We start from the raw sequence: 27,207 nt of genomic DNA on the forward strand, positions 1-27,207 counted from the left end.
CCCATCTTGTTGAAAATATCTTCGACCTCCTTGCATCTCTACGTTCATCAATAAGAAACGCAATTTCTTCTTGCAAGAGCACTGAGAGCAAATCTCAATAGTCACAAATTTCAACGTTCTCGACTTTGGTCAGCCCTTATTTTCCTGCTGATTGCAGACAGTCTGGAAAAGAATGATTGAACTTGTCTCTTTGTAAGCCATTCGTCTCTGGAACGTTCTTGAAGTACCTGTGTTTCTGGTCGTTCTCATGTCCCTTGCGACCTCAGAAAGGTCTGGTTTCCTGCCTCTTTGTGTATCAACATCAAATCGTGCGGTGAGGTAAGACTTGACTTTCTCGCTAAACCTTGTCCCGCCTCCCCTTAACTTCTGCAGCCTCCCATCCGGTAGCCTCGAATTTGCAGACACCATCAGGAGATTTTGGAAGTTTCTCGGTTGGCGGCAATTTTTACCGTCTGACCCCGACACTCTGTAACTTTTCACCGGCACAAGTCTGTTTTCCCTTATGGTCTGGATAATCGGCATTCTGTGCGGCCAGTTGGATTACCCAGGTCCTTCCCTAGGGTCGCACGATGTATCGGACATCCAAACATTTTTTCACCTTGTTGGGCAGTTTTACCAAAATACCCAGCCCGCTGGAAAGTAAGTTCGCTCTCTGTAATATTTCTTTCGTTAAGTGACATCACCTTGAATGAGCCGTAATAACGCTCACCTGTTACATCGACTCAGAGGCACCAACTCACTTCCTCCAAATCCGCTTTCATTGCGTGACAACAATCCTAATTAGCATATATATGACCATGAAGAAAACCCAACAGGAAATTGAGCTGAATTCAGTCTTTATTAAAGAGCCTTTTAGTTGCTGAGACTCCAAACTCAAAAAGGGCTTCGTTTGAGCGAAGTGAATTGTATTCTTTACGATTTTGAAAATTGCTGAAATCTACAACCCGCTGTAAAGGAGCTTTAAATTTGCATAATATACGTCGAGTAGATGAAGAATTCCTACATGTATTTTATGACATTTTATGCCGGTTTACAGGCCTAAGATGGCTTATAAAACAACAAATGTGCGTTATTTTGACGAAGCATACCAAGATTCTGCCCCGTGGGAAAACTATCAGCCTTAATTATCATATGAGTTTAAGTGTAGGCGCCAAAAGTGCAATTTTAGGTAAATATTGACAAAAGCAGCTCTCAAAAACGCTTGTTCGCGTCCGACGCAGAATGATACCCGCACCTTTGACTTTATTTTCTAACAGAATAAGGTAAGATCTTTGCTGTGAAGTGCATTTTGCCTGTCATTTTTGTACCGCTTTGGAGATTTTAGCTTTTACTTTGGAAGAATTTGTCAAGGGAGCAAAAAAACCGCAGGGGGGCTCGTCTTTGATCTTATTAATTTTATTTTATTTTGCGTCAAGTTATCCACGATTCCGTCATAGGACAAGTCAAATGCAGCTAAATCCATTGTACTATGTAGAATTTCGCGATATTTATCCGTTACGAAGAAGCGCGGCTTTTAAAATTACTGAATTTTGGCCATTGAATAAAGTTGAAAAAGCGCTCTCAGACAGGAAAGAAGTTTTGTGCTGTAGCGAAGCACAGAAAAAGATTTTGAAAAAAATTAGCTCGATTTTAATATTTCCTCATTAAGTCCTTTTCGCCCACAAAAAATAAAGGGAAGGTTTACTGGCGATCCCAAACTCGCCGGACCGCTCTTAGGTGGACAGCCACTTAAGAGTCATAATGGCTCTTGATCACCGTAGATTAATTAGGCCTAGAAAAAAAATCAGGCCGCATTTTTTGCGTTCGACAAGTTTACGTTGCAAAATCTTGCCAACATATCTGGGTGCGTGTAAACCAACCTATTATGCCATTTATACATCACATTTAAGGTGAAACAGTACTATGAGGTACTGTTTTTATCATACAGACCTTGGACAGAAAGCAGTATTTCACAATTTTGCAATACAAATTGCACTCATTCAATATTAAGGACGGTGGAAGTACGCGTGGGCTTTTAGCTAAACCGTTAAAAAAAATTTACAAAATCACCTATACGTCCATCCGGTTCTGACTTTTGTAGTGCAAGCTATGGCGAGAGTTTGAATGAACATTGACAGAGATGTGTTCCAACATAATAATCATTTCATTTTGTACATCCAGTGGAAAAAGACAGTTAAAAACATCAAAAGTTGACACAAATGTATGTCAGCTCAGCTGTCAAAGTAAACAAGATTCAAGATACTGCATAAGTTTTCCGCATGAACTTACCTGTTAAATTTTGACCAATCAGAGGATAAAAATTGGACGTAGAGCGTGACCAACGCGTGACCAGGGTGAGAAAAGTCAAAAACAACTGTCTTCCCTGCCGGTAACAGCTGGCTGAATTTTCGCGTCCGAGGTCAGTTTGAAATCAAAATTTTAATTGTGCGGCACATAAACACAACTAGGGGCCGATAACTGACACAACATATTTCATACGAATTAAAAAAAAAAATTAACTTGAGCCTGCGATCACTTAAAACTAGTGACTTGTCAGCGGATAACTTAAAAAAAAAAGAAACGTGACTTCGATGGGTCGACACCTGAGCCCGCGATACGTGATTTTGGTCAGCGGGTACTCGGTTTTGACAGCTGTCAATTGATCACAAAATTGATGTCCATTGTGTGTGCATTATCAGTTTTCCTGTGCTATGCGCTAGCCAGAAAGTTTGAGATTGAACATTGTTCGCGATCTAGTAAAACAATTAACTGGTCATCGGACCGCTTCCTAATAAATCACGTCACCTCGATACGTTGACACATGAGCTCGCGATATGGTCCTGGGATACTGGTCAGTGGTTATCCTGTTTTGACAGCTGTAAATTGACCATATTGTGAATGACCTATATAAAATATGTGGACTTGCCAAGACACGCCTGAGACACCCCTCCCTTCCTTTTGATAGCCTCCCCTACCCCACCCGTACAATCTGTAGACGCGTACGCTTGGTCATTCACATGACAACCAAACGAAAAGAGGTTGACCATATTCCATGAGTATGGGCCTTGTCCTACGCGCGCTTCGCGCGCGCGGGAGCCTCGCTATAAAGTAATAAAGTAATGATTCGGGAGCAAAGAGTAAAAATACTGAAAATATTACAGTGAATCGTGCTTGCCTCGATACCACGGAGACAATGCGTTTTATAGACAGAAGCCCAACACACAAGTGTTACCTTTCCTGTTTGTTGCCCTTTGTTGCAAAACTCATTTTGAGCCAATACCGAGTTGGTTTTCGTACAATGCAAAAAAACAAACAAACAAATTATAATAAACAAAACAAATCAAAACTAAGCGTACAAAGAAACCCAAAAGATGTCAAGAGAAAAGATAATCCCACTTTCAAAACCACCTGTGATGGATTCATGTTAATCGAGAACGAAGCAATTCAAGTGTCTGTTTCCATGGCAGTAGCAGGTGGATGAAAAAAAAACATATTGCTAACGGGGTCGAATTCAACATGCGGGTTTCCTTTTTTCCATCCATTACGGAACGGCGCCTGTAGATCCTTTTCCGCCGCAAAATCGCGGGTCCCATGACTATTTGCGCGCTCACAAAGGGAGCCGACGCATGTTGCGTCCTTTGATTCAAGACTCAAGTGTTAGGGTATTGTTTCCACGATACAAAGGTAATTTAACTTAAGAAAATCTATAGATCCAAGCTTTCGCGCTACTCTCTTTTATAAGGAAATGCAAACGCTCAACTTGATAAATATTTTGACTTCATAACATATTTTAACGATTTAGGCCAGCAGAATGTATAGAATTCCAGGAAAACAATTCAGGAAGCCGAACGGTTTTGAACTGCGCTAGACGTTATTTTTATCAGTGCAAATCACCTACCCACCCGCACCAAATCAAGTGTATTTTAAAACTGTTTGTGAAGTAGTTTAAAGCTATTTAAACTATTTAAGAACTATTTTTACCACAATTTGAGGTATTTTTATTATATTTCACGACTAAAACCAAAATAGCGTTAAAAGTTTGAATTGTATTTGACATCTATTTGAATAATATTTATAACATTTTCCCCGGTTTTCCTTGTATTTGAAATATATTTGCTATCAAAACTACATTTTAAATACAGTATTTAAACTATATTTTCGGAAAGAGAGTACTGGCGAGTTGCTAAAATCTTTTTAAATACCGTATTTAAACTGCATTTTGGAAAGAAGAACCTAAAATCAAAGATTTAAAAAGTAGTTTTTACAAGTAAAGTTCAAAATCAGGTTTTAATTAGGATGTTTAAAGACTATTTTGAATATACTTCCTCGTCTACGACCTTAAACAGCTCATAAATAGCATAGTTAAAACATGTTTGAAGAAGGTTTAAGAGGCAGTTCAATTTAAATTGTGATTTGAAATGACGAACATCTTGAAATCTCTCCAAACAGGATTAAAACTAGCTGTTTTTATTGTATTTTCACAAACTATCCTTATTTAAAAGGTATTTAAATGGAAACCTGTTTCCAAACCTAACTTAAACAGGCTGTCTATAGGGTGTTTTGAAAAAAACCGGCTGTCTTATGGTAAGAAATATACTTCAAAGGAAAAAAAGTCAACTAAATTTATTTTCAAACAGATTTTAAATACTGTTTTCGGGGTATTTTTAAAAATTGATACCCGCAGTCACGGACTTGAAAAACAAAATGCAATAGACATGCAGATACAGTCTGCCAAAAGAAATAAGAACTCGTCGTCTAGACACAGCCCATTCTACAAAGGCACTATTCATATAGATAAGCCATCTCGACAGAAGTGTTTCGTCGTCAATCCAAAAAAAAATTGATGAGAATTCTCAATTCTGGACACATCCGATTTCTAATCATGCGCGTACTTAATAAGTAACCAGGTAAGTATAAACGCCACAAAATTATTAAGCCTAAATCCGCTAACAAACCAAGACATTGAGCTGCCATACAGTTGGGAGCTAATGAATCTTACAACAAAAACGAACAATCAGCTTTAAACTTCATCAGTCAAGTAAAGTATCGAAATATGCATGCATTTCGAGCGCATCGACCGGTTTGATAACGCTCGTTGTGTCAAAGTGTGTGACAGTGTAAAGATCTATCGATCCCCAATCACTATTCATCGAATCTCTCTGTGTATATCTCTACACAGCCAGATTTTAAATCAATCATTGATCAGTTACTAAGTTTTGAAACTTCCAAAATTCGCATCAACCATAACGTAACATTACCATGCAGTGTAATCTAAATACTGTATTATAAAAAAAAATCCGGCAATCGATTTTGGGACAGAACCGCAGTTACGGTGAACAAAGATAAAATAAGCCCTGAACAAAATTATATAAATAAACGCTCACCTCCCGTGTTGCATGAAGAACCAAACGCTGAAGAAATTTCCCACATTGTTATCGTACGTTTATAAATCATGCTGGATGAATAAAATTTGCTGGACTTTAATAGCACGCGCCCGGGGACTTCCCGCGGAATAGAGTCACGTGGTAAAACCACGTGCTAAGGAACGAAGCATCTATGTATTTTAAAATTATGGCGGACGGCTGTTGATGGTTGCAACGTGCGTTGCGTTGCTCTTTACTGCGCAAAAAGAGTATTTGTCAACTCTGTGGACTGTCCAGACGCGCAGATTTTGTTTTAATCACGAATCAAAATGTCTCCGAGTTGTCAGCGACTGGCCTTTACTGTTAAAGGAACGGATCTAAGTTCAACTGGTGAATACACGTACTGTACCGGTGTTTGAGTCTTCGCGATGCGAATAAATGTGAGTACGATTGTTCCTTATTTTAGAATAATCTGTTATTGGAACGTCTAGGCATACGTGTTATGAAAAGGACAGTTGGATATCTGGCCTTTCGAAGAGCGCTGTCAATTAATTTATTACCAAGAGCCATTTTGGATTTGTTTATATGCAGTGTTTGCATACCGGTCGTTTTGATACAAAGTAATTTCGATACACCAGGCGATGCAACTCGTTCAGATACAAATTGACTCAGTCGAGATGTACAACCAATAGTTCGCGACATTTGTTTTTCTTGCTCACGTGCAATAACTATATATCAGGTAATCGCAATATTTTTGTTGCCTGCGTGCAGACGTCTCCTATTTCCTTTGTTGCACGCGGAAAAGGGACGTCTGCGTAACGCCGTCGCTAATCGTGTTCCAGCGTCCTGCTGGGTTCCCAAGATCTTGGGAACACGCTGTGATAGGCTGACACACAGTGCGCATTGTTTGACTTAACGCTGATTGGTTGTTATCGAATGTGGTCTGATAATGTATGCGGTGATTTAAATGATTTATGTAAGCGGGGTTTTCAAATCAAAACATGTGCGATTGTGTGCTGTGTTTTTCGTCGATCGAAAAGCAGAGCGATCGAAATCTTGTGCGGGGACGCGGAAAATTTAACGTGTACGAGGAAATTATTTCTTTACAATTTACTGTGCACGACACATCACATCATATTTGTAAACAGTGTCTGAGAAAACTACAAAAGCGGCGTGAACTTCGCACCAGGCAGGCATTTCGGAGAAAGCCAGCCAAAGAAACTAAAATCTTTATTTAGCTGTAACAAACAGAGGTCAAGAAAATTTAAACCCTTTACAACTGCATCTGAAATCAAATCCTATCGGGAACACCCACAGAAGCATAAACCACAGGAAATGATTACTCAGTATGCATGTAACAAACCTGCTTCATGACCTCTAAATGGAAGACTTAGCGCGGCAAAAATGAGATTTACTCAGTCAAAGGTTAGAATGCTACATGCACTGTGTAGTGCTAGTAATCTTCGCGCGAGAGAGAAAAGAAGAAAAACCTCTGTTCAAGCCGACTCTCAAGGTCACGTTTCGCCCGTATCACGAGCTTATGATGTTTTGTTTGGCCTGTCAACTCTTATTTCTAACCGGATATTATTTCACAATTTATGCGAAATAGAATACCCTGCCAGCGGGACGCTGGAACACGATTGGCGACGGCGTTACGCAGACGTCCCTTTTCCGCGTGCAACAAAGGAAATAGGAGACGTCTGCACGCAGGCAATATTTTTGCAGTTTCACTGCTTAAGATCGTATCGAAATGACTCTTTTCCATTACAGTTAATTGATCAGATTACATTCTTGCTCTCACGCCAAATGTGTCACGTTAAAGGGACAGTGTCCCGATTATGCGCACGCGCGAGCGTCATCTGTTTTTTCTTCAAAAGACAATAGAACTGTCATATTGACTCGACGAGATTTCCTTCCGGACCGCACCGCCGACAGAGATTTGTTGTTTATATTCTCAAGTAATATTTTAGACTTTCAAAGACGTCTTTCGTCTTATATAAAAATTTGGCTCGCGGTTCGAAGACTTATGGCGATTTTATCGCTAGCTGGGCCGCCTCGCGACCCGAAAATCTCGTTCCGCTCGCTTTAAAAACATATTTTCTAATTTGAAACTCGTGTCAGAGGTCAGTTGTTCCGATCCAAGTCTAGTAATATCTGCCTAATTTGCTCGCGTTCTAGCCTCAAACGTTTGAAAGACATAAATAAAAATGCAATCTCAACGCTATGAATCATCAGAAAGGTTAGTCAAAAATTATATTATGATTTCATGGCACGAGTTTTTCTAAACATGTAGCGCCTGTTTGTTTGATTTTGTCGAACGTTAGGGAGATTCATTTAAAAAAGTTTACTAACGCGTCGTTGCAAACATTCTGCTTCACGAAGCTCCCCTCCACAAGATCTCCTCAGTCACATCAATGTCTCAATGGTTTCTTTCTTACAGTCGTTATTGTTGCCGTTTCATTTCTGCGTATTCTTTTCACAATTATCTGAGCTTGTATGGAAGCTAGCAGAAGAAATAAGTCTTCAATCGGCATCAAAGTGCTTCCAATGTTTTGGTTCTGCGGCCAACGGCAATAAAAGTAACGCCAAAAAATCCAGATTTTGCCCAAATCGAAACTTAACAGGAACATTATATCATTGATCTGTAATCCTGAGAAGTTTTAGTGTCGTATTGAACCCGGTCAAGCGCGATGCAAACGGATTTTTCAAGGTTCTCTTACTCTCCTCGCATCTTTTGATTTCGCGACATCCTGTCCAAAAATCAAAGTTTGGTGCATGCGCAGTAACGGGATACTGTTCCTTTAAGATTAAGCTTTGTGTCCGTCCTCTTTCGCTCACATATAGCAATACCAACCAGAAAACCAACAGTGAATGCTCTGGCTTAGGCCTTGCAAGCTTCATGATGATTTTAGTGGAATCAAATATTATTGTGTTACGTCTTGCGAGAATGAATGTATGTATAGTTGGCAAGTAAAATTCAATAATAAAATTATATATTATAGACATTTAACTTATTATGTTGACTCAGTTAAGCCTAAAATGGTTATTTTTCTGCTTGGGAATTCCTAAAAAGTTTCAGGAACATGATATTTTGACATTTCGTTTGTTACATGTAAACAATCAGGACCTTATACATACACTCACATGTGCAGCTGGTTCATTAAAGGTTGCTTTGGGCATCGGGAATTGAGTAATAGTAAGCTATTGTTTGGTGGTGACTCAGGGAAATCATATTGCATTGTTTGGTATGCCCAAATGCCCAATATCCAACCTTTACTTAATCAGCTATATACAGTGTAGCTTCTGGAGAAGCGACAACCACAAGCTATAATTGACATCCAGTATTTTCATTGATTACATTTTAAACCAAAATCTTCTAATAATCTCTTGTCCATACAAAAAAATATGTAGTGACTTTGTTAACCTCTGCATCCTGTATTCCTGATGCATAAAAATCCCCAAAGATGCAAAATAATAATATTCATGGCGTTGCATTCCAATGAATGCAAAGGTCCATAAAAAATCTGAACATGTGTATTTGTAGAAATATCCCGTCTGTGTATTCTGTGGCAGTTATTATGTTATGGCAGTTATTTAGCCTTTAGAAGGACTGTATTTTAATTTCAGTTTACAACAGTTTATTTTCTACTACTGTAGACAACTAGAAGAATTTACAAGAAAATAATTATAAATAAATAAATAAACAGAACATGCAGTAGTGGGACACCCAAAATAACTAAAAATCTAAACTAACTAGCTAGATCACAGTTAATTTTTACCTTTGTTTCGGAAAGGCCAATAACATCAAATTAATGCTGTAGATCTGATAGCAGCATTGTCAAACCATCATGGTTAGCAGAAAGGCTTCTTATGTTGAAATGAAATAAGAAAAGAAAGGCATAGATTTGCTCTGAGAAGGCATAGATTTGCCCTGATTTGCTCTTTTGTACTGCAGTAATACAGAGTTTTGGAGACTGTCAAGCTAATAAGTCAGATTAACTGTCTGGTTACACAAAGACCCAAGCATTTTCAATTACAGACTTTTTTTTTTTTTACGTGGGACTCGATGTTTCTGGACTGGGACTCAATATTTTTCACAAGATGAGTCCCAGGACCAACCATAACTATTTGTAACCAAAATCACTGAATATATATTCACGTCTCCAACTTTTCCATTGAAAAGCAATACCGCCCAAACATTTTGTTGCACCATTCTTGTAGTTAACTCTTTGAAAATAGACAAGTAATGTCCTTTTCTGACAATCCCAAAGAACTGTTGTTTATTTAAGCTACGCAGATATCCCTGCCAGTTTCTTTGTATAGCCTGTACTTCAGTGTATCTAGCATCAATTCTGTTTGCCTTGTTCATATTCCTTATGCATTAAAGAACAGTAATTTATCAAGTCCTAAAAAAAAACGTTTTCTTAGGACCTACACCTGGATGAGAGTGAATCCTCACTTTTTTCTCTAAATTCAAACAATTTTATACAGACACCCATTGACTAATAGTTATTAGGACAATGCTAGTAATAATAACTTAAGGAATACAAAAACCTTTTTTCAGTCAACAGATTCTGCCACAACTAATCTTGGTTAATCATACTAATACGGTTTCTTTCTTATCAACTGTTTGCTGTAATAAGACCTGCAGTGTACATGTGCTGTTTTCAAATTGAAAAAAATAATACTATTACTTAATTGAAACATCATGTCAATGTTCACAGATTGTTATGTTTAATGATGCTAGTGTCCTGTGATGTACAATTAAGAACTCAGATGCTATCAATACAGTGTAGATTATATATTCTGTACCCTAACCCTCATTCCTGAATTAATGGTGGAGGAAAATTGCCGGTCCCAGCAACAGTGCAAGTTACTTAATGATTGTTGGATAAGGCAGCTAGAGGGCATCTTATTATATTTCGCTTAGTTTTGCCAATTACATGTACAGTTAACAATTAATGAATGAGGCGGAGTATCTTATGAAGAATTATGGAGATCTTGGAGGGTGTTATCCGCCTCGACGGATAACACCCTCCTCGATCTCCATAATTCGTCATATGATACGAAAGCCGAATTCAATAATAGTTTTATTATTCATTCAAAATAATTCCTACTTTAAAAACATGGCTGAAACATGCTAACCTCCATCGATCCATCGATGTTAAGTTCATCTTCGATAGTGCACGTTTAGGTTTGTCCAGCTCCACAAATATTCTCCAAATAGCAGATGTCACCCTTCGAGTTGTCTTCTTGCTGTTCTTGCCTTGTTTTTAGCTATGTTTTCGGCTAGTTCTTACTCTTGAAACGAGTGAAATGTCCGCCATTTTTCAAGTTGACAATCAAAACAACTCAACCCCGTCCCCAGGTCTTCTCGGTTAACGGAGCCTTAACCTGCGAAAATGCTGCATTTTTGACATCATTTCCTCGTTAAAGACAAAATTCTTCCAAATTTGGTCATCAGTAACTGGTTATGGTGAATTAAACGAGTGCTTTTAGCCAATCAGAGTCAGGGAAATATTTTGAATGAATAATAATACTTGTTATTATGAAACTTTGCCTTAGAGAAGAAATTACCTCTACGCAATATTAAATCAAGCTTCATGAAGAACAAACAAATATAATTATGTCTTTCCGGCATTCTTATTTCTTTCAGTTATACCAGTGAAGTCTATTCTAGTTTTTGTTAATTTGGCCTATCTGTTTCCAGATCTGTAGCTGTTGTTTCATTGAATGATCCTCAGCGTCCAAAGAAATGAGTGTCTGATAGGCCAGGGCTGGTGGATTTTGCCGTCGGGCTAGTGATTTTTGTTCTTAACTTGCCCGACAGGCAAGTGCTGTTTTTTTTTTTTTGGGGGGGGGGGAAGAATTCATATTAGAGAAGGATTGTAATCAATCCTGCTAATCAAAAAGGGTTTTGGGGCTAGTTGAAATGACTTGTGGGCTGTAGTACATGCTAGCTACAGCTTGCCCGAATGGCGGGCTGTAAAGCTGACTTTCTTTGCACCCTGGGTCCTTTAGTGTTTTACTAGGCAGTTATTACTGTACCAACAACTTGTGACCTTTGTTTTGTTCAAATGAATTTGGCTAATAGTTGTATTATAGTAGGAAAGAAAATAAACTATATCTTCCTTAAGAAATCTTTATTAAACCTTTAGTTAGTGATTTCATTAGACAATTTTAGAATACACTTTTCTAGTAGTGTTTTAATTTTTAACAAACAATCATACAACTGTATGTGAATATGGTGAGTTTCAAAGAAAATTCCCAAGACATACATGTACGTGGTTTAGACAACTCCAGATATAAGTGATGTCATTTTTAAAGGGTTTTTCAGCTGGCTTTTAAGAGTGTTTTTGAAAACTTGCTTTTATTTTCAATTTTTGTTACAAAGAAAATGGTTAAATTTTTATTTTATTTGTAATTGAGAACAGGTTAAAATACCATCAAAGACGGGTTAAAACACCTTTAAAAGCACGTTATAACACGTTTAAAAACAGATTAAAACACTATTAAAAACAGGTTAAAACACCATTAAAAGCAGGTTAAAACACCTTCAAAAACAGATGAAAACACCATTCAAAACAGATTAGAACATCATGAAAAAACAGGCTAAACAGGGTTAGACAACATTTAAAGGCAGTTTAAAACACCATTCAAAACAGGTTCAAACACCATTTAAAGCAGGTTAAAACACCTTTAAAAACAGGTTAAAACACCATTAAAAACAGGTTAAAACACCTTTAAAAACAGATTAAAACATCATTATAAACAGGCTAAAACACTATTGAAAACAGGGTTAGACAACATTTAAAGGCAGGTTTAAACACCACTTAACCCTATTCAGACTGGGGGGGGGCTTTTCGAACCCCCCCTCCGGCAAAATCGTGATAACTCCTACACCGAAAGAGCTATGACGTTCAAATTTTCTGACTTTTCCTAAAATTTATCTAGGAACATTTTGGTATAATTACCATGTCCATGTGATTAATTATGTTGCCATGGCAACCAGTTTCTGACACATAGGTTTGGGAAAATTTAAAAAATGGTGATTTTTTTGTTTTAAGATCGCGTTTTTACACTTATAGTGCTTTTTGTTGTTAAAATGGTCTTTGCTTGGGAGTAGTTTTTGAATTACATCAAAATGTTTCAACATCGAATATTTGGGGGGGAGGGGTGGGGTAAAATTTGTCACTTTTTTGCTTTGACAAAATGCTGCTCTATTTTCCAAATAACACTTCCAAAGTCATTTGTTTGGGTGATAAACATTAGTTTGATACTTCTTTTTATACATTCTGAGCTTTTTCCCCTTTGAAAGTTGCTTTAAATTATGATTTTAACAAAAAAACGGAAATCCAAGATGGCGGATCCAAGATGGCGGATCCAAGATGGCGGACAACCATTTCAAATTTTAAATTTTATTGCTTCCTATTCCTTTTTCTCGCTGTACAAGTGTTTCCTTGTTACTAGTTCATAAGAAAGGATAACAAAGAGATGACTTTACCAATATTATTGATATTTTACGTATCTAAGTGGAAATAATAAGAAACATTGAAAAATCGGAATATGACGTCACTGTGACGTCATCATTGGGCCTGGCAAGTCAAAACTGGGTGTGGGGCTTCTTTGTACGGAGATGATCGTTGTGTGTAAATTTCATGACCCTAGCATTATTGGTTCCAGAGATACAGAGGGGGGGTCCGAGGAGCCCCCCCCCAGTCACAGATTGACCAAAAAAGCCCAGTCTGAATAGGGTTAAAACAGGTTAAAACACCATTTAAAGCAGCTTAAAACACCTTTAAAAACAGGTTAAAACACCATTAAAAGCAGGTTAAAACACCTTTACAAACAGATTAAAACATCATTATAAACAGGCTAAAACACCATTGAAAACAGGGTTAGACAACATTTAAAGCCAGGTTAAAACACCATTTAAAACAGGTTAAAACACCATTTAAAGCAGCTTAAAACACCTTTAAAAACAGGTTAAAACACCATTAAAAGCAGGTTAAAACACCTTTAAAAACAGTTTAAAACACCATTAAAAGCAGATTAAAACACCTTTAAAAACAGGTTAAAACACCATTAAAAATAGTATTTATTACCTGTTTAAATGAAGTTCTCAAATACAATTAAAACAGTTTTAAAAATATATCAAAAATATGTTAAAAATAGTGTTTGGTTTGGTACAGGCAATCACTTACTTTCCATCGAATTGAAATATCCTGACTTTTTTTTAACCACTTTTCGATTTGATTCGTTTCATTTTATATTATTTTGTGCAAGCTGAGCTCTTTCATGCGAATTTACGCTTTCAAAAGGAAAAAAACTTCGAGGAAACGTTGTGTTTACAACCACGGCAATTTGTATCTATTTCGCTTCACTTACGCTTATATGCAAATTACTGTTCATCCGCCGGATTTCGCTGGAGACAAAAATATCGATTTTGAATTCCCAAATGCTTGCCTTTTGGGGCACCCCTTTTATTTTGGCTATCAAGATTTTAAAAGCTAAGCTTCAGACTTTTCATTCCAACGTTTTAATGCGGGAAAGCTAGGAGAAATGCTCCAACTGATTTAAGTCACGCAACACGCTTTAAGACCGCATAACTTGATCTTTCTGTTATCTTTTGTTCTTCTATTGTCTCCAAAACAATAACGATGTTTTACCAATTTCCACCTACAAATAATAGGACACATTTGATTGACAGAAAAATTTGCATTTACTAGCGACGTGTATCTACAGGCGCGATTCCGTAATGCGTTTTCAAGACTAAAAACCAAAAAGAAATTCTAACGGGAAATGCGACGGCTAATGAATCCACCCTTTGAAAAATTGTCAGAATGTTTAAATGAAATAAAAAAAAGAGTTTCTTACCTTAAGAAGCATTGTGAAAGTGGTACCTGGTTCATCAGTGAGCTTAGAGTCGTCGGTGATTGGAGAGAACTTGTGCTTATTCAGTTCACAATTTCCCTCATTGCTCTTCTTTAGGGAGTTAAAGTTCGTAGAGGTACACCACGAGCGCCTTAAACACGCCTGGCTACAAGACAACAAACTAGACGAAACAACTGTTTTGACCGTCTGGTCTGTTAAACGCTTATTCTCTCTAAGTATGGAATTAGCAGAGTTGAAGTTTTCTTCGGTTGCGAAAACTGCAGAGGCGATGATACTAAACAAAATCTGAAGTGAAAACATCATTTTCTCCGCCGGGCACTTCTATCTGTGAGCGCGACGTTAGGTGATGTTCATGTGGACTGTGGGGAGGATGTTCTACATTAAAGCGCTTTCCAAAGGTCCATGGGTAGCAATTAGCATTAAGTCAACTGAGTAAATAATTGGCTTAGTCTATTCTAATCAAGCCCACCGTCAATTACGATTTGAGGCTTATAACTACTGTTTGAAAAATTCGATAATGATGACGAGCGTTGACCGTTTCGAAACCGGATTGTGAATTGCAAGGCACATCACTAAAACTGAGAAGGGTGATTGCATGGCAAAGAGACACAATGTTGAAAGAATTAGAATCACTTTTTCGCCAAACGGCAAACGTTAAGACGTTAATTGTTCATTAATCTGCACACGTGTTTGCTATTAAACGCCACTGTAACAAACAAGAATTGTTTGAGGGAGTTTTTGTCTGCTTACTTTAGCATTTTTTTAGAAATTAAGAACTTATATGTGACGTTTGCCGCCAGTTTGCAGTGAAACGTGACTAACGTAATTAAACTGTCATCCGCAACGTGTCTACCGTGAGCAAACATCCACCTGCTGTGGACGGTTAACAAATATTATAAACATGCTAAAAGTGGATATCACATTCGTCAATTATTGCGAAATTTCCTCTTTTGAAATGTGGACGCTATTATCACCATCATCATCGTCATCATCATCAGTATCAGCATCGTAAAGATCACATTAAACTTGAGAGTGTATGGCCTCATTCAAAACACGGTTCAAACTTGTTTTCTTCAAAAGCTGGTTACGAACATCTGTTCTAGTATAGCTTTCCGTGTCTGTTTTTCATGTCTTAAAACCTGGTATAATTAAACATGTTTTCTTGTTTTGAATGGGGTATAAAGCAGGGGGGGGGGGGGGGGGGGTAGGAGACGAGGTCTGGGACCGAGAAACGAGGTTCTCACAACTTTCAAAGCGGTCACCCAGCGTGGTGGTCAGCGGATAATTACAGTATTTTTCCCACAGTAAATATTTTTAGACTTTTTAGAAGCAAGAAGCGAACCGACAGAGGATATCAGAAATTCTTAACAAATTAAAAAGAATCATATCATTCATCTTCGTTTTTCTTGCATATCGATCGTATTTGTCTTTGGGTACTGAAATGTCCAATTTATCGAAAGCAAGTATATTCAAGAGAGCATTATAAAAATGAGCTTACTGCTCTACATATCATAACTGAATAAAAATTAACACTTCATAACATTTCACTTCGTTTATTTCGATCAGTCAACACCTTGAATCCAAAGTTAAAATTCAAAACGATCCCAAAACAATCACAACTACTACTGAAAGATCTGTACCTTGAAGCGAATTTAACTTTCCTAAGGTTTGCAGCAAAACACTGCTCCATAGCTCATCTTTTCGGCGGTTCTTAGCAGCTATGCAGAGCCATATGTTGCTTTTTCCAAACTCAGGATCTAATTATAACGAGATCATTGCGTTGATTTCGTTTACCTTTATTACATGCTTTGTTCGTGCCCTCAGGAGCGCTCACAATGGAGCTCAGACAAGCCCCCCCAAAAACCACAACCAGCGATTGCCAACACGCAAAAACAGTGACCTGCTGCCCTGGCCTGCCATACTGGAAACCGTGAAAAAACTGCTCCCTGAATAGCTTGGTTTATCGCTGCAACTAGTGGATAGCCTGACCAGATTAATATCTTGCCTTCTACATAATAATTTATCTTCATTATTTATTAACTTGATTTTAAAAACTTTTGACACAAATAAAAGCGTTCAATTTGCAAATGAATGGAATTCGTAATTACAACTCATGGCAACATTGCCTCAATCTGCAACTGAATGGAATCCTAATAACTCATGAAATCTCAAGTTTTGAATGAGCAGGTAGCATGGCCCAGCAGTTAGAGCTCTGAAATTGTAATCCGGCGTCCCTGGGTTCAATCCCCGCTCTGACCGCTAGCTGCATTTGTTATCGGTTAAGCCCCGAGTTTGCCTCGGGCCAGTTCGGGGAATTCCTAACCTTGTGGGCCACGATAAAAACTACTGGTTTAACAGTTATTGTGTTACCCCTAGAAAGTCAGTTTTTTTCCTTCAACTTTAATTTAATTTTGGAGCCAGTCTTGTGAGCTAGCAGTCCTGTTTAGGAGCGTATTGGTAGATAGTCCTAACCGTCTTGGGTCGTGACTGTGGTGAAGGCACGAGCACGGTACAAAGGAAGGTCTCTAAATATCTAGACACTCCCTCAAGGTCACTGGTGACAAACAATCTTCGCTTCAAGAAAGAGGAAAAGGTATTTTTTCCCGTTTCCTCTTAAAATCTGCAGTCTAATCCGCTGTTAATTTTTGTTGGTTTGCTTGAAAAGGATAAGTATTGTTTGATAATGAAAATTTACTTTTCGGAGTCAGACACTGTCGATTTTTTACTTTGCTACAATTTCTGGAAAGTTTAAAATAAGTTAAAAAGGTTCCCATCACCAGAAATTATTTTTCAAATCATAATCGAATATAATTAGTGAATTCCTCAAATAATCAGTCATTATAGATTTGTACAATGATATTGCGAGTTTCGTCAACCTCTTTTTTTTTTTTGGTGTTTTTGTGATTTAAAATCTCTAGGCCTCTATATTAATTTGCCTTCGAGCTGCCAATATTATGACACATGCAAAACGATATTGTTTCTTCTCTTTTCTTATTGGCTATATCATCATCGAAATTGTTTTCCAGGGCAATAAGAAAAGATCTAATGTTTATCAATCTGAGAGCTATTTCCCCTTGTTGATAAACATGTTGCATTTTACATTGCGTTAGGCTCTATATTTATTCATAAATTGCTTAATTAGATTTACGTTACTTTATTGAAGTACCAAACTAGATTTCAGATGGAATAGCTCTCGTAATTAGGTAGAAAGACATTAAGATATATGAAGAACGAAGTGTCAGTTGAATGTGAGAAAATAATGTCTCACTGGTCAATATAAGCAAGGAAATTTATCCCGCAATAAGGCGTAAAAGTAAATTCAACAATACTCATAGAGCGGTTTTTACTTGACTGTCGTAAAACCAAAACCAAAGTAAATACACTAGCCAACCAAAGGGCGTAGTAAAACCAAAACCAAAACCAAAACCAATCCCTTTCGACAGTCAAGTGAAAACCGCTCTATACGCGAGCAAGTTGGCACGTGAATTGGAAAACTTGACAAGGTTTTGCTCACAATCTAAGAGTCTTGTTTATTAATATTCGTTTCCCTAATTGTAATTTATACACGGCAAAGGAGACCTGCCAAAAGAATTAAAACTAATGTTCTTTTACAATGTATGTTTTGCACTACAAGAACTAGACAACATTAAGCTGGTGGTTTCATTGTTTTTGTTTCTTTCAATAAAAACGGGAGAAAGTAAATAAAAAATTCAGCTGCTGGGTACTAACTAATAAACGCTTGGAACTCTTCCAGACCAAATTAAATAACGAAAACCTATTAAACTACCATACAAACTGTTTCAAAGATAAGACATAATTAAGACTCAAGTGTTACTGGTCATTGAAGGATCATTGAACAGAGAAGAGACGCTTCAAGTCAAAGGTTTATGTGTACTCGAAACACCAATCAAATCAAGTGCCTTTGCATATTATATTTTCTACTAAACGTTTTGTCGCAAAATGAACATGTCAACTCCTCAGCAGCAGAATGCAGACTGAGAAAAGCTCGAATGTTTCGAACTTATACAGGTTTGGCAAGTCATGAAATTCCGGCCCATTGTTAACTCCTCCTCTTCCTCCTCCTCATTTTTAGTGTTTTCCCTCCTTCTCCTCCTCATTTTCCCTACTAGTCATTCTGTGTGAAAACACAAGTTACATGTACTACCACTGGTTCATTTTGAAGCAATGTCTTGCGTAGTGAAGAACAATAATTATCTACTTCAACTGTTAGCTACTCCTCCAGCTCATCAGCGCCAGTTTCTCTTACAGAGAGCCACTCCACAACGACTACGTGCATTAGTCCAAGTCCCATTTAATATACTACTTAGAAATACATTCTCGTCCCTAAAGAAAATAAGCGGAAATTGTTGTCATATAAAGATACTCGGTAGTAAACCTGGAAGAAACAAACCTCCCTTACAAAACAAAGAAGCGAATTCGTCGAATTCTTGTACAAGAGGGTGGTGGTTTTATTCAGGACCCCTTTAGGGTTTTTTGATGCTCTAAAAGAAGAAACGAAACTATAAGTTACTCATTTGAAGCCTAGTGCTTCCACCTGCACTGATCGAGATGGAGACAAAAAATTGATTTGGTTGATGAAGAGCACTAGAGTGAAAATGAAGAGAGCGAAATTTCTTCTGATGAGAGCGAGGATGAAGAACCACGGATTAAAGATGTTTTGAGTAATCTTTCCAAAGCGTTGTCTAAAGACGCGTGCTTCTGATTTGTTACCTAGCATGGCAACTTGTAGAGATTTTCTGTTCTGGACTCCTCGCGGACAGTTACTTTGAAATAAACGAATAATTCCCGTGACAAACATCGCAGAGCTAGTTGAGTATAATACTTATTGACTTCCACATAACTATGACGTGACCAAACCTCGTGAGCTGAATACGTTCCTGGATTGACTTGCGGAGTTAGGAATCGATAAGGGCTTAATCAGGAAGAAAAGGTCCTAAGTGATTAGATAGACAAAGAAAAAGGCTACCGAAATGGAGAACGAGAACGAGAGCAATGTGTTCTGTGAATGGAAGTAAAGCCGAAGACACCCAAGAGAGCAACAACGACATTGAAAACGACAGTAAGGAAACAAAAAGTAATAGCCCTGAAACGTCCACTACCTTTCACATTGAAAATCCCTATGAACTTTGTGCGAACTCTAATGTGCACGGGGCATTGATCATGAAATGTCCTAAATGATCCTAGCACGATATTACTACAAGATTTGTCCTATATGTGATCAGCAGAACCCTGAGGAGAGAATTTACATCAAAGAGGGCTTTCTTTGGTGTCACGATTGTGGAGCAATTACACACAAAAAGGCAAAGACGTTGGGAACCACTTTTTATCCCACTTCTAAAGAGGAGAACGAAGGAGTTGATTGATTTTTATATTGTTGTAATGTATTGAAGGTTAAAATAAAGAGTTTTTATGGTTAACAGGGGTGCAGCCAGCCCATACACCTTTATAACCAGGCCTACAAATTTTAGGTTTTAACACTCTACCACTTGTAACAAATTATGCGTTGTTGAGGTGAGATAAGTGTTGCTTAGGTCAGTACGTACTAGTCACGCGTGCAATTTTCAGGATATGTGGAAATGAAAGTAGGTCAGGCCTACCACATAAGTCGAAAAGCGACGTAGCTACGCCCCTGGCGAATTTGTGAGTTGCGTTTCATAAAATTGGTCTGATTGTATAAACTACATGATATCATACCCAAATAAGGACATGACGCACATAATTTTAACCCCTGACGTACAAGGGGATGATGGATGCCCCCCCGGTCCCCCGTAAGGTTTTTTGAGTTTTTTCCTAGAGGATAAAACATCAGCGCCTGACGTATTCAGTGGCTGTTCGTTCATCCCTCCCGCACATTTTGAGACGAGTTCAGTGATGGTCAGTTGCTATAGTTACGAGATATGACGTCACAAGTAGTAGGTGGTCAAGCAGTTTTCTGAGTGAAAATACATGTTTTTTTTTAAAGTTCTTTCAATCATAAAAGTAAATCTTGTGGGTAAAATCATGCCAAGTGCTTATTTATGTGTTATTTTTCATGTAAAGCACAAAAAATTACTATTTCTTGCGGTTTTAACCTGATTTCTAATTCTTGGTAAAATACAAGATGGCGGCTCAGATGAAGACCATTGTTGGTGACGTCACGGGCCTCCAGCAGAGCCACCGGCCATAAAATATACCTCATCTTGTTAAAAAGGTCAAATGCTTTCCACTAAAGGGAAAATCGTTTTGAAATACTGCAACGTATCAAAAACTCCGGGAAGGGTTTCCATCCACCCCCTCCCCCCTTTATACCAAGGTGGGGGTATGAAATTGCATGTACGTCCGAGGTTAAATAAACTATGACATCATCCACCTGAAAATAGGAGTGACTTTATCTAAATGAGATTCCATTTTTAAAAGGTTATGACGTCTTCGGCGTTAATCTAGTCCACACGAAAGTTAATTAAATCCGCAAAAACAGTTAATTTTGTGCGCCCTATACTACTGATGACTAGTGCGCAACGAGAGAAAAGCATCTATTGAAGAGAACCTAAATGGATAAAAGCCGTCAGAAAGTAATTTACAATTAAAGCAATCCAAACAAACTGAACGATTGGTGCTTGAAAATGAAGCTTATTCGAATAACTCAAGATATCTGTAGCTGAGTTAAAAAGCAATACATACTTTTCAGCTACTGTCGTTATATTTAGTAAATTCAAAAGGTACTAAACTCATTTATATCGTTACTCGATCAAACCTATATGCATGGAAGTCTTCGCCCTTTCAAACCTAAGTTAAACAAGTTTTCTTAAAACCAACTTGTTAATTTAAAATCGTTTTCTTTATCGAAATTGCTGACTGATCTTTTTCCACTACAAAGTTAACCAAAATTAGAGTATAAATTATAACGAAATAAGTAAAGAAATACAACGAGTTGAAGCTAATTTCATTGTCAACCTTATGCAAAATCAGTGTTAATCTTGTGTTAATCAGTGCGATTTTGCTAATGACTCTCGTGTTGTTAAACTAGTTACCAAAAAAATGTCATCAATCGATGTGCAATAAAACAAACGTAATTGATTTCACAACAATAACAGTAAGTTATGATAACAAAAACAAGTTTTTTCTGTGAGAAATCCAGGTGCTTATGCTGTGCCATAGCACTTCAGTTTCCCCAGCGTGTGGTACCCTTTTTCCTTTTCATTTTCAGTGTCCCCAAACCTGAGCTGTTTTACTGGAAGCTTTGTCTTGTCAGTCAGGAGACCGCTGTCTTCACGCCATACTTTGTCATTCTTATCACAGTTACAGCTACCATTACCTGCACATGAGTTGTTCATCCCGCAAGCGCACTTACCACTGCCAGGTGATGCTCCGCCTCAGTACGTCATCTTAGTGGAATCATGTGACACCCACCATCCCCTTCCACTTTTGAATAGCTTTGATCTTAAACACTCATACTTTATAAACTGCTCACAGTGTGAGGAGATTCTGGTAAGATGGTTCAACTGAGACAGACTCGCCCCTTTGTAACGAATGTTTCGTGTGTAGCATCCACTCCGTTTACAGTTATTCACCAACGTCTTATTCTCGCTGTCGTGACTGATGACTGTCACGCCAACTCCATTCTTGTCAGTCATGTTACAGTACACTGAGAATGGTGCTAGGCCTCCCTCGCCATCTGGATCAATGTTGTAATATCCACTTTTTGCTGTAGGGTCGCCTTTCTTTAAGTAGGTGCATGATAACGCAACTGTAGGAAGAAGCGATCCCGATTATTCATTTTTTGAGTCATTCGGGTCGTTAATGACCTATTTTTGACAGTCTTAGACAGAAGTACAAGTGTTGACAGTAAAGGAAGCTGAAAGGATAGTATGCTAGAGATATTACCATGTATTAAAAACTGAATAATTGGATAATGGAATTCTAAAGCTCTGATTGGCTTAGCCATCATTATATGAGCCACTTTACCATGCTCTCCGAACCGTTCGCGTCTGCTGAAAAATGGCAAGCTGAAAATCGGTTGTTTTTACAATGAAATTGAGAAGAATTCTTGATACTTTGTGGGCGTTTTCAATAAAACAATTTTTCCACTCGCGCTTGATGGTTATGGGATGATTATAGCCAACTTGGAGCGTACAATCTCATCTCACGTTTATAAACACTTACAGGCTTCAGAATCTTGTCGTACCTCCTGTAACCTAGACTGCTTTAAGATGTTAGACTCTGTCCCTACCTGAGGTATCAGGTTAAGCTTAAGGAGTCCGTGCACCTTAAGTGGGAAAAGCCTGACCTTAATCAACAGGTTAAAAACATCAATCTAACGCTTCCTTTCATTAATAGATGCGTGGACGCGCATCTATTTATTTTGTGAAATTAAAATATATGTAGCGTATTCTTTTCCAACGCAATGTAACGTATACTGCACATTGTAACAGGCACATTGTATCAGCTGTAAACTTTCATAACCATCACACTGACGATAAAGGATGTACTAACGATAGAGGATGCTTCTAACTTTTCCGTATTGGAATATGACTGACGGGTCGTGATTGCAGAGCAGCTATGATGGACACAGACAAGCGGCAAGCTTAATGAGGCCTTTTCAGTTTTCAACTTAGCATGCAACTAGCCTTCTAATATATATTCAATCCTTAGAATTAAATAAAAGAACTTGAAAGAGAAAATTTATCATTAAAGTTACTGTTATAGAAATATCATCATCACCATCATCATCATCATTATTATTTTTCCTTCATGCTGAAACATTGCCCATTATGCCGGTATTATGCTTTACCTTTCAATGAAAGCTAAAACTGACAGTTGCATAGAATAAGTGAAAACGTTTCTGGTATAAAAGCAAGAAAGTAACGGGATGTAGATTTTGTAACACATACGACTCTGTAGCATACAACGGTAGAAAAGGCAAAGTTAAATAGAGTAGCCATACCTTCGCAATTGTCTCCTTTAAAACCGTCACGGCAAACACAGCGGTAGCCTTTATCCGTGAAGCCTACCTGACACAAGAAGTTCCGAGCTGGGCAAGGGTCATTGTGGCAGAAATTCTGTTGGAGAGGATAATTTAATTTTATATACGAGATAAAAGCGTCCTCTTAATATCTACCATAAACCTTTATAAACCAAGGCCTGACCTAGTCACCTTTGTATTAGCACTAGCCTGCGTAGCAGACGCCGGTTTTGTTAGGGCGAACTGGAGCAGAAGAGGACGAAATTAAAGGGGTGATCTTCTCTGCCATTGTTAAGACGATTCCTTATTACTACGTACTTAAATAAATGTACTGAGGAGACAAATGTTCCATGATTTTTTTAAAGGTTTCTTTCCTTTGAGGTATTTTTGTAATGAGATTGAACAAACCTGCAAACGATGAACGGGGGTTATGGGGTAATGAACGCGGTAAACCCACGTCTCAAAAACCCCCTACTGCCGTGGTAAGTGCAAAGCTGTGTATCAAGCGCCATCTCCACACAACACATGTGGGAACTGTTGGCTGGGAACCGCACCGCAGTTCTCCCACGAGATACGCGGGGAAGACGGATCATGGGTTTGGTGCATGTGTGCCCCTTGCTTTAATTTGTCCTTTGAAAATAGTGACTTAAACTGTTCACGGCATAAATAATTTGAAATCTCGACTTTACATAGCAAATTTTTCCAGATGTTGAAGTTTGTGTTTTTGTCCGAAGTTGCTTTTTGGGTAAAATTTAGTGGTCTTTTAAGCCAACTTAAAATCCTTGAAAAATCATATTAACGTCCGCGAATATTCAACGTACAGACTTATATTTGGTCTCTTTTTAAAGCAAGGAAAATTTATGGTGCGCCAATGAAGCCTTTCAAATTATTTTGCTTCAGACACTCAAAAAATTTCGAGGCATTATTATTTTTCTTAGTTGCATGCAATAAAAAATTCCAGTAGGAGCACGGGACTCACAAGCTTGCACACGGCTGGTAGATTCTCTGTCCTGTATCACGAGTTCGCGTTCGTGTTTTTTCTGCCCCTGGATTCTCTGTTCTGTATCACGTGTTCGCTCGAAAACAATATTCATTCTCTGTTCTGCATTACGTTATAAGTATTGCCTTACATTACTTTATTTTACATCGATTCTAGATTTTTTCTGCCCCTGAGACAATCGTACACTGCTCTATTAGGCTGCCACGAGGCTTCTCGTTGGCAATAATAATAATAACAATAGTAATAATAATAATAATAATAATAATAATAGTAAATGTTTTCATGTCTTTATTTCGAAAATTCTTTACCCCTTAATATTAATAAACAAATTTATTAAAAAAAAAAAAAGGTTATGATACCTCAACTGCATAGTGAATATACCCTTCCTTTTCCTCCAAACCAGATTGCGATGAACTTTCATCCGTAAAGTTTTCCAACTCGCACATGCGTCCTCCGTGCTCGTCAGGACCCACATTGATGGACACGCAGTTTGGTTCCATGAAGCACTTGACACGGCAACTTCCTTCATTGGCTACTTTCTCAGTTTTTATCACGTGACCCGGAAGTATTTTCCCGTCTACTGGTTCCTTGAACATCAAAATGCGATTGTATCCCGTCGCATACACTGTAGAAAGTAAATACAGTGGGACAAAGGCTTTAATATTAAGTAAATTTTGTGCTGTCGCTCTCGGGGGATGGGGGGGGGGGGGGGGGGAGATTAACAAAGCTGAAAACCTGGTACTTACCGGCTGAACATGAAAGCCATGTTAAAAAGTTGGTTGTTCGCCATTTGCGCATCTTCCATAATACATCTTGTTTGCTCCCTCCCCCACCTCCCCAACAGAGTTTTGTAAAACCTTTGTTTTTTTTTTTCTACTGGTATTTAAATAGTCCCACGAGAAATTAAAGACAATTATGCAAACTTCGTAATGTCAAGAAATTGGCTGTTCGCCATTTGCGCATCGTCTATGATAGACCTTGTTTATTCCCTCCCCACAAAGTTTTTCATAACCTTTAGTTTTTATTTCTACTGAGTATTTCAGTTGTCCCAGGAGAAATTGAAGACAATTATACAAAATTTGGGGGAGAGGGTGCAAACAAGAAGTTGTATTATAATGTGCAAATAGCAAAAAAGTCTCAGGTTAGCGCACTCGAACTATCTTTGTCAATTAGTTGTGGGTGGTAGTCTAACTTGAGTTTGCATTGTCAGACATTTTTCGCCTTCAGGCGTTTCAGTCAAATCTTGTCTTGCCTCCCACAGATAGAAATTTTATAGAACATATGTGAGCTTCAGGATTTCCTAAACTCGCCAGTAAAATGAAAAGGTTACATACAGTAAAACCTGTATATAATCGAACTCGAAAATGTGCACCTTCCTCAGATAGAGCAATTATATTAAAGAATCAGTTTTGGGCACGTAGCCATGGGTGTAATTGATATTACACTAGAAAATGCATCCCCGCGAAATTGAATAGCACATCTACAAAGATGCATTTTGCTTAAGAAAAAAAAAGAGACTTTTTGTATTAGCCCTCCGATTCGTTTTATTTCATGATACCTGAAGCGACATTTTTAATTCTAAGTTTAGAATACTGGCGTAGGTGCCTAAGATGTTTTAGTTTTTCATTTATATGGCATGATATGCCTATATCTAAACATAAGCTTGTGAAAAGGGCACTTAAATGTTTCAATCTATCTACGATATATAAATAGCTTATTAAGTCAATTTATAGTGTAAATTTCCAAGAGTGCATGCTATTATTCCCATCTCGATTTTTCTAGCTAAAATTAGTTCAGTCTTCAAATGAACCACAAAATATGTCACTTAGGCCCAGTTCAGACGTCGTGCTTCTGCCGTGCCGAACTAAATTCAGGAATTAAGTTCGACAAAAGCAAAGCAGAAGCACGGCGTCTGAATCAAACTTTTGAATTAAGTTCGGCAAGCAATAAATTTTGACAAGCGCTGCCGTGCTACACGGCTCCGGCACGGCAGCGATTCAAATGTCGTGCTTCTGCCGCGCTAAACAAAATTCATAAATTATATTAATGTTTTTGGCGAGATTGCGTTCCCACAGGGAGTTGGGGGAAGAATTGTTACGAGGCATCAGTAAATCCTGAATTTGGTTCGACTCTGGCACGACGTGTGAATCAAAGTTGTTTTCCTGCCGTGCTACAGTCCAACCAAATTACCATTAAGTTCGGCACGGCAGAAGCACGACGTCTGAACTGGGCCTTACCAGCATAAGCCAATGAGCTAATTCCAAGTGTAATCCACATGAGAAAAATGATCGTCCTGGTAGCAGAGGCCATTATAGTCTCTTTTTTTCAGTTTCAGTTGTTCCTAGTTAAGACTCGCATGTTGTTATGGACTGACCATGCAAACCGCAAACGAGTCACTTAAGTTTTTTAATGTGATGACAGTTAGACAAATTTCCTTTAGAATGTAGTAAATTATTCATAAGAGGTAGGAACTCTTAGCGTTTACTTATCTTGTGAGATCTAGTCATATCAACTGTGTATTCAAATGCCTTCCTTCTCGTTCTCGGGGTCCGCTATACAAAACAAAAAAATAAAGCTAAAAAAAAAAAGCTTAAATAACAAAAGATAACACTTTAAAAAAAATTATAAAAATAATACTTCCTGTTGTCAGCTTTTCTTATTAACTTTCAGAGATAAATGCTAAGCTTTTTTAAAAAACAAGCTAAGCAAGCCGCGTTATTTTCTCCGATGTGCTTTATATATGATATTTCTGCATGATTTTTTTTTTAAATTGTTCTCTAAAGCCGGTATATGCCTGTCATGGCTCTTGGTGACATAAATTTAGACTCCTATTATTTGTTATTTCCGAAGCGACTTGAGTAATGTTATTACCGTTTAGTGCCTCAATATACTAAAACAAAGTTCTACATGATACTTTGCCGTCATTTTGGTTTTAAAAGGGAAGATTTTTTTAAGCAAGCAAACATTTTCAGTTAGAGATTTCGGCTTGGAAAACGAGTAGCGCTGTT

General features: G+C 37.9%; 1 protein-coding gene across 2 annotated transcripts in view; it reads right to left on the minus strand.

Annotated features, from left to right (window-relative positions):
* The window catches only part of LOC140927774 (ficolin-1-like), a 44,797-nt gene extending 19,984 nt beyond the window's left edge, over positions 1–24,813 (minus strand). Inside the window, exons 1-2 of one of the 2 annotated variants that reach the window (XM_073377456.1) lie at positions 24,559–24,813; positions 23,182–23,296 (exon numbers count right to left, since the gene is read on the minus strand). In XM_073377456.1, coding sequence (XP_073233557.1) covers positions 23,182–23,296; positions 24,559–24,795 — 352 coding nt within the window. In that variant the 5' untranslated portion in view covers positions 24,796–24,813. Of the gene's footprint in view, positions 1–14,219; positions 14,303–23,181; positions 23,297–24,558 lie in introns of those variants that run through there. The other variant, XM_073377457.1, reaches the window with a different exon arrangement.
* Between the last annotated feature and the right edge of the window lie 2,394 nt (positions 24,814–27,207).

This window comes from Porites lutea, chromosome 2, assembly GCF_958299795.1.
Source record: "Porites lutea chromosome 2, jaPorLute2.1, whole genome shotgun sequence".
Taxonomy (NCBI): Eukaryota; Metazoa; Cnidaria; class Anthozoa; order Scleractinia; family Poritidae; genus Porites; species Porites lutea.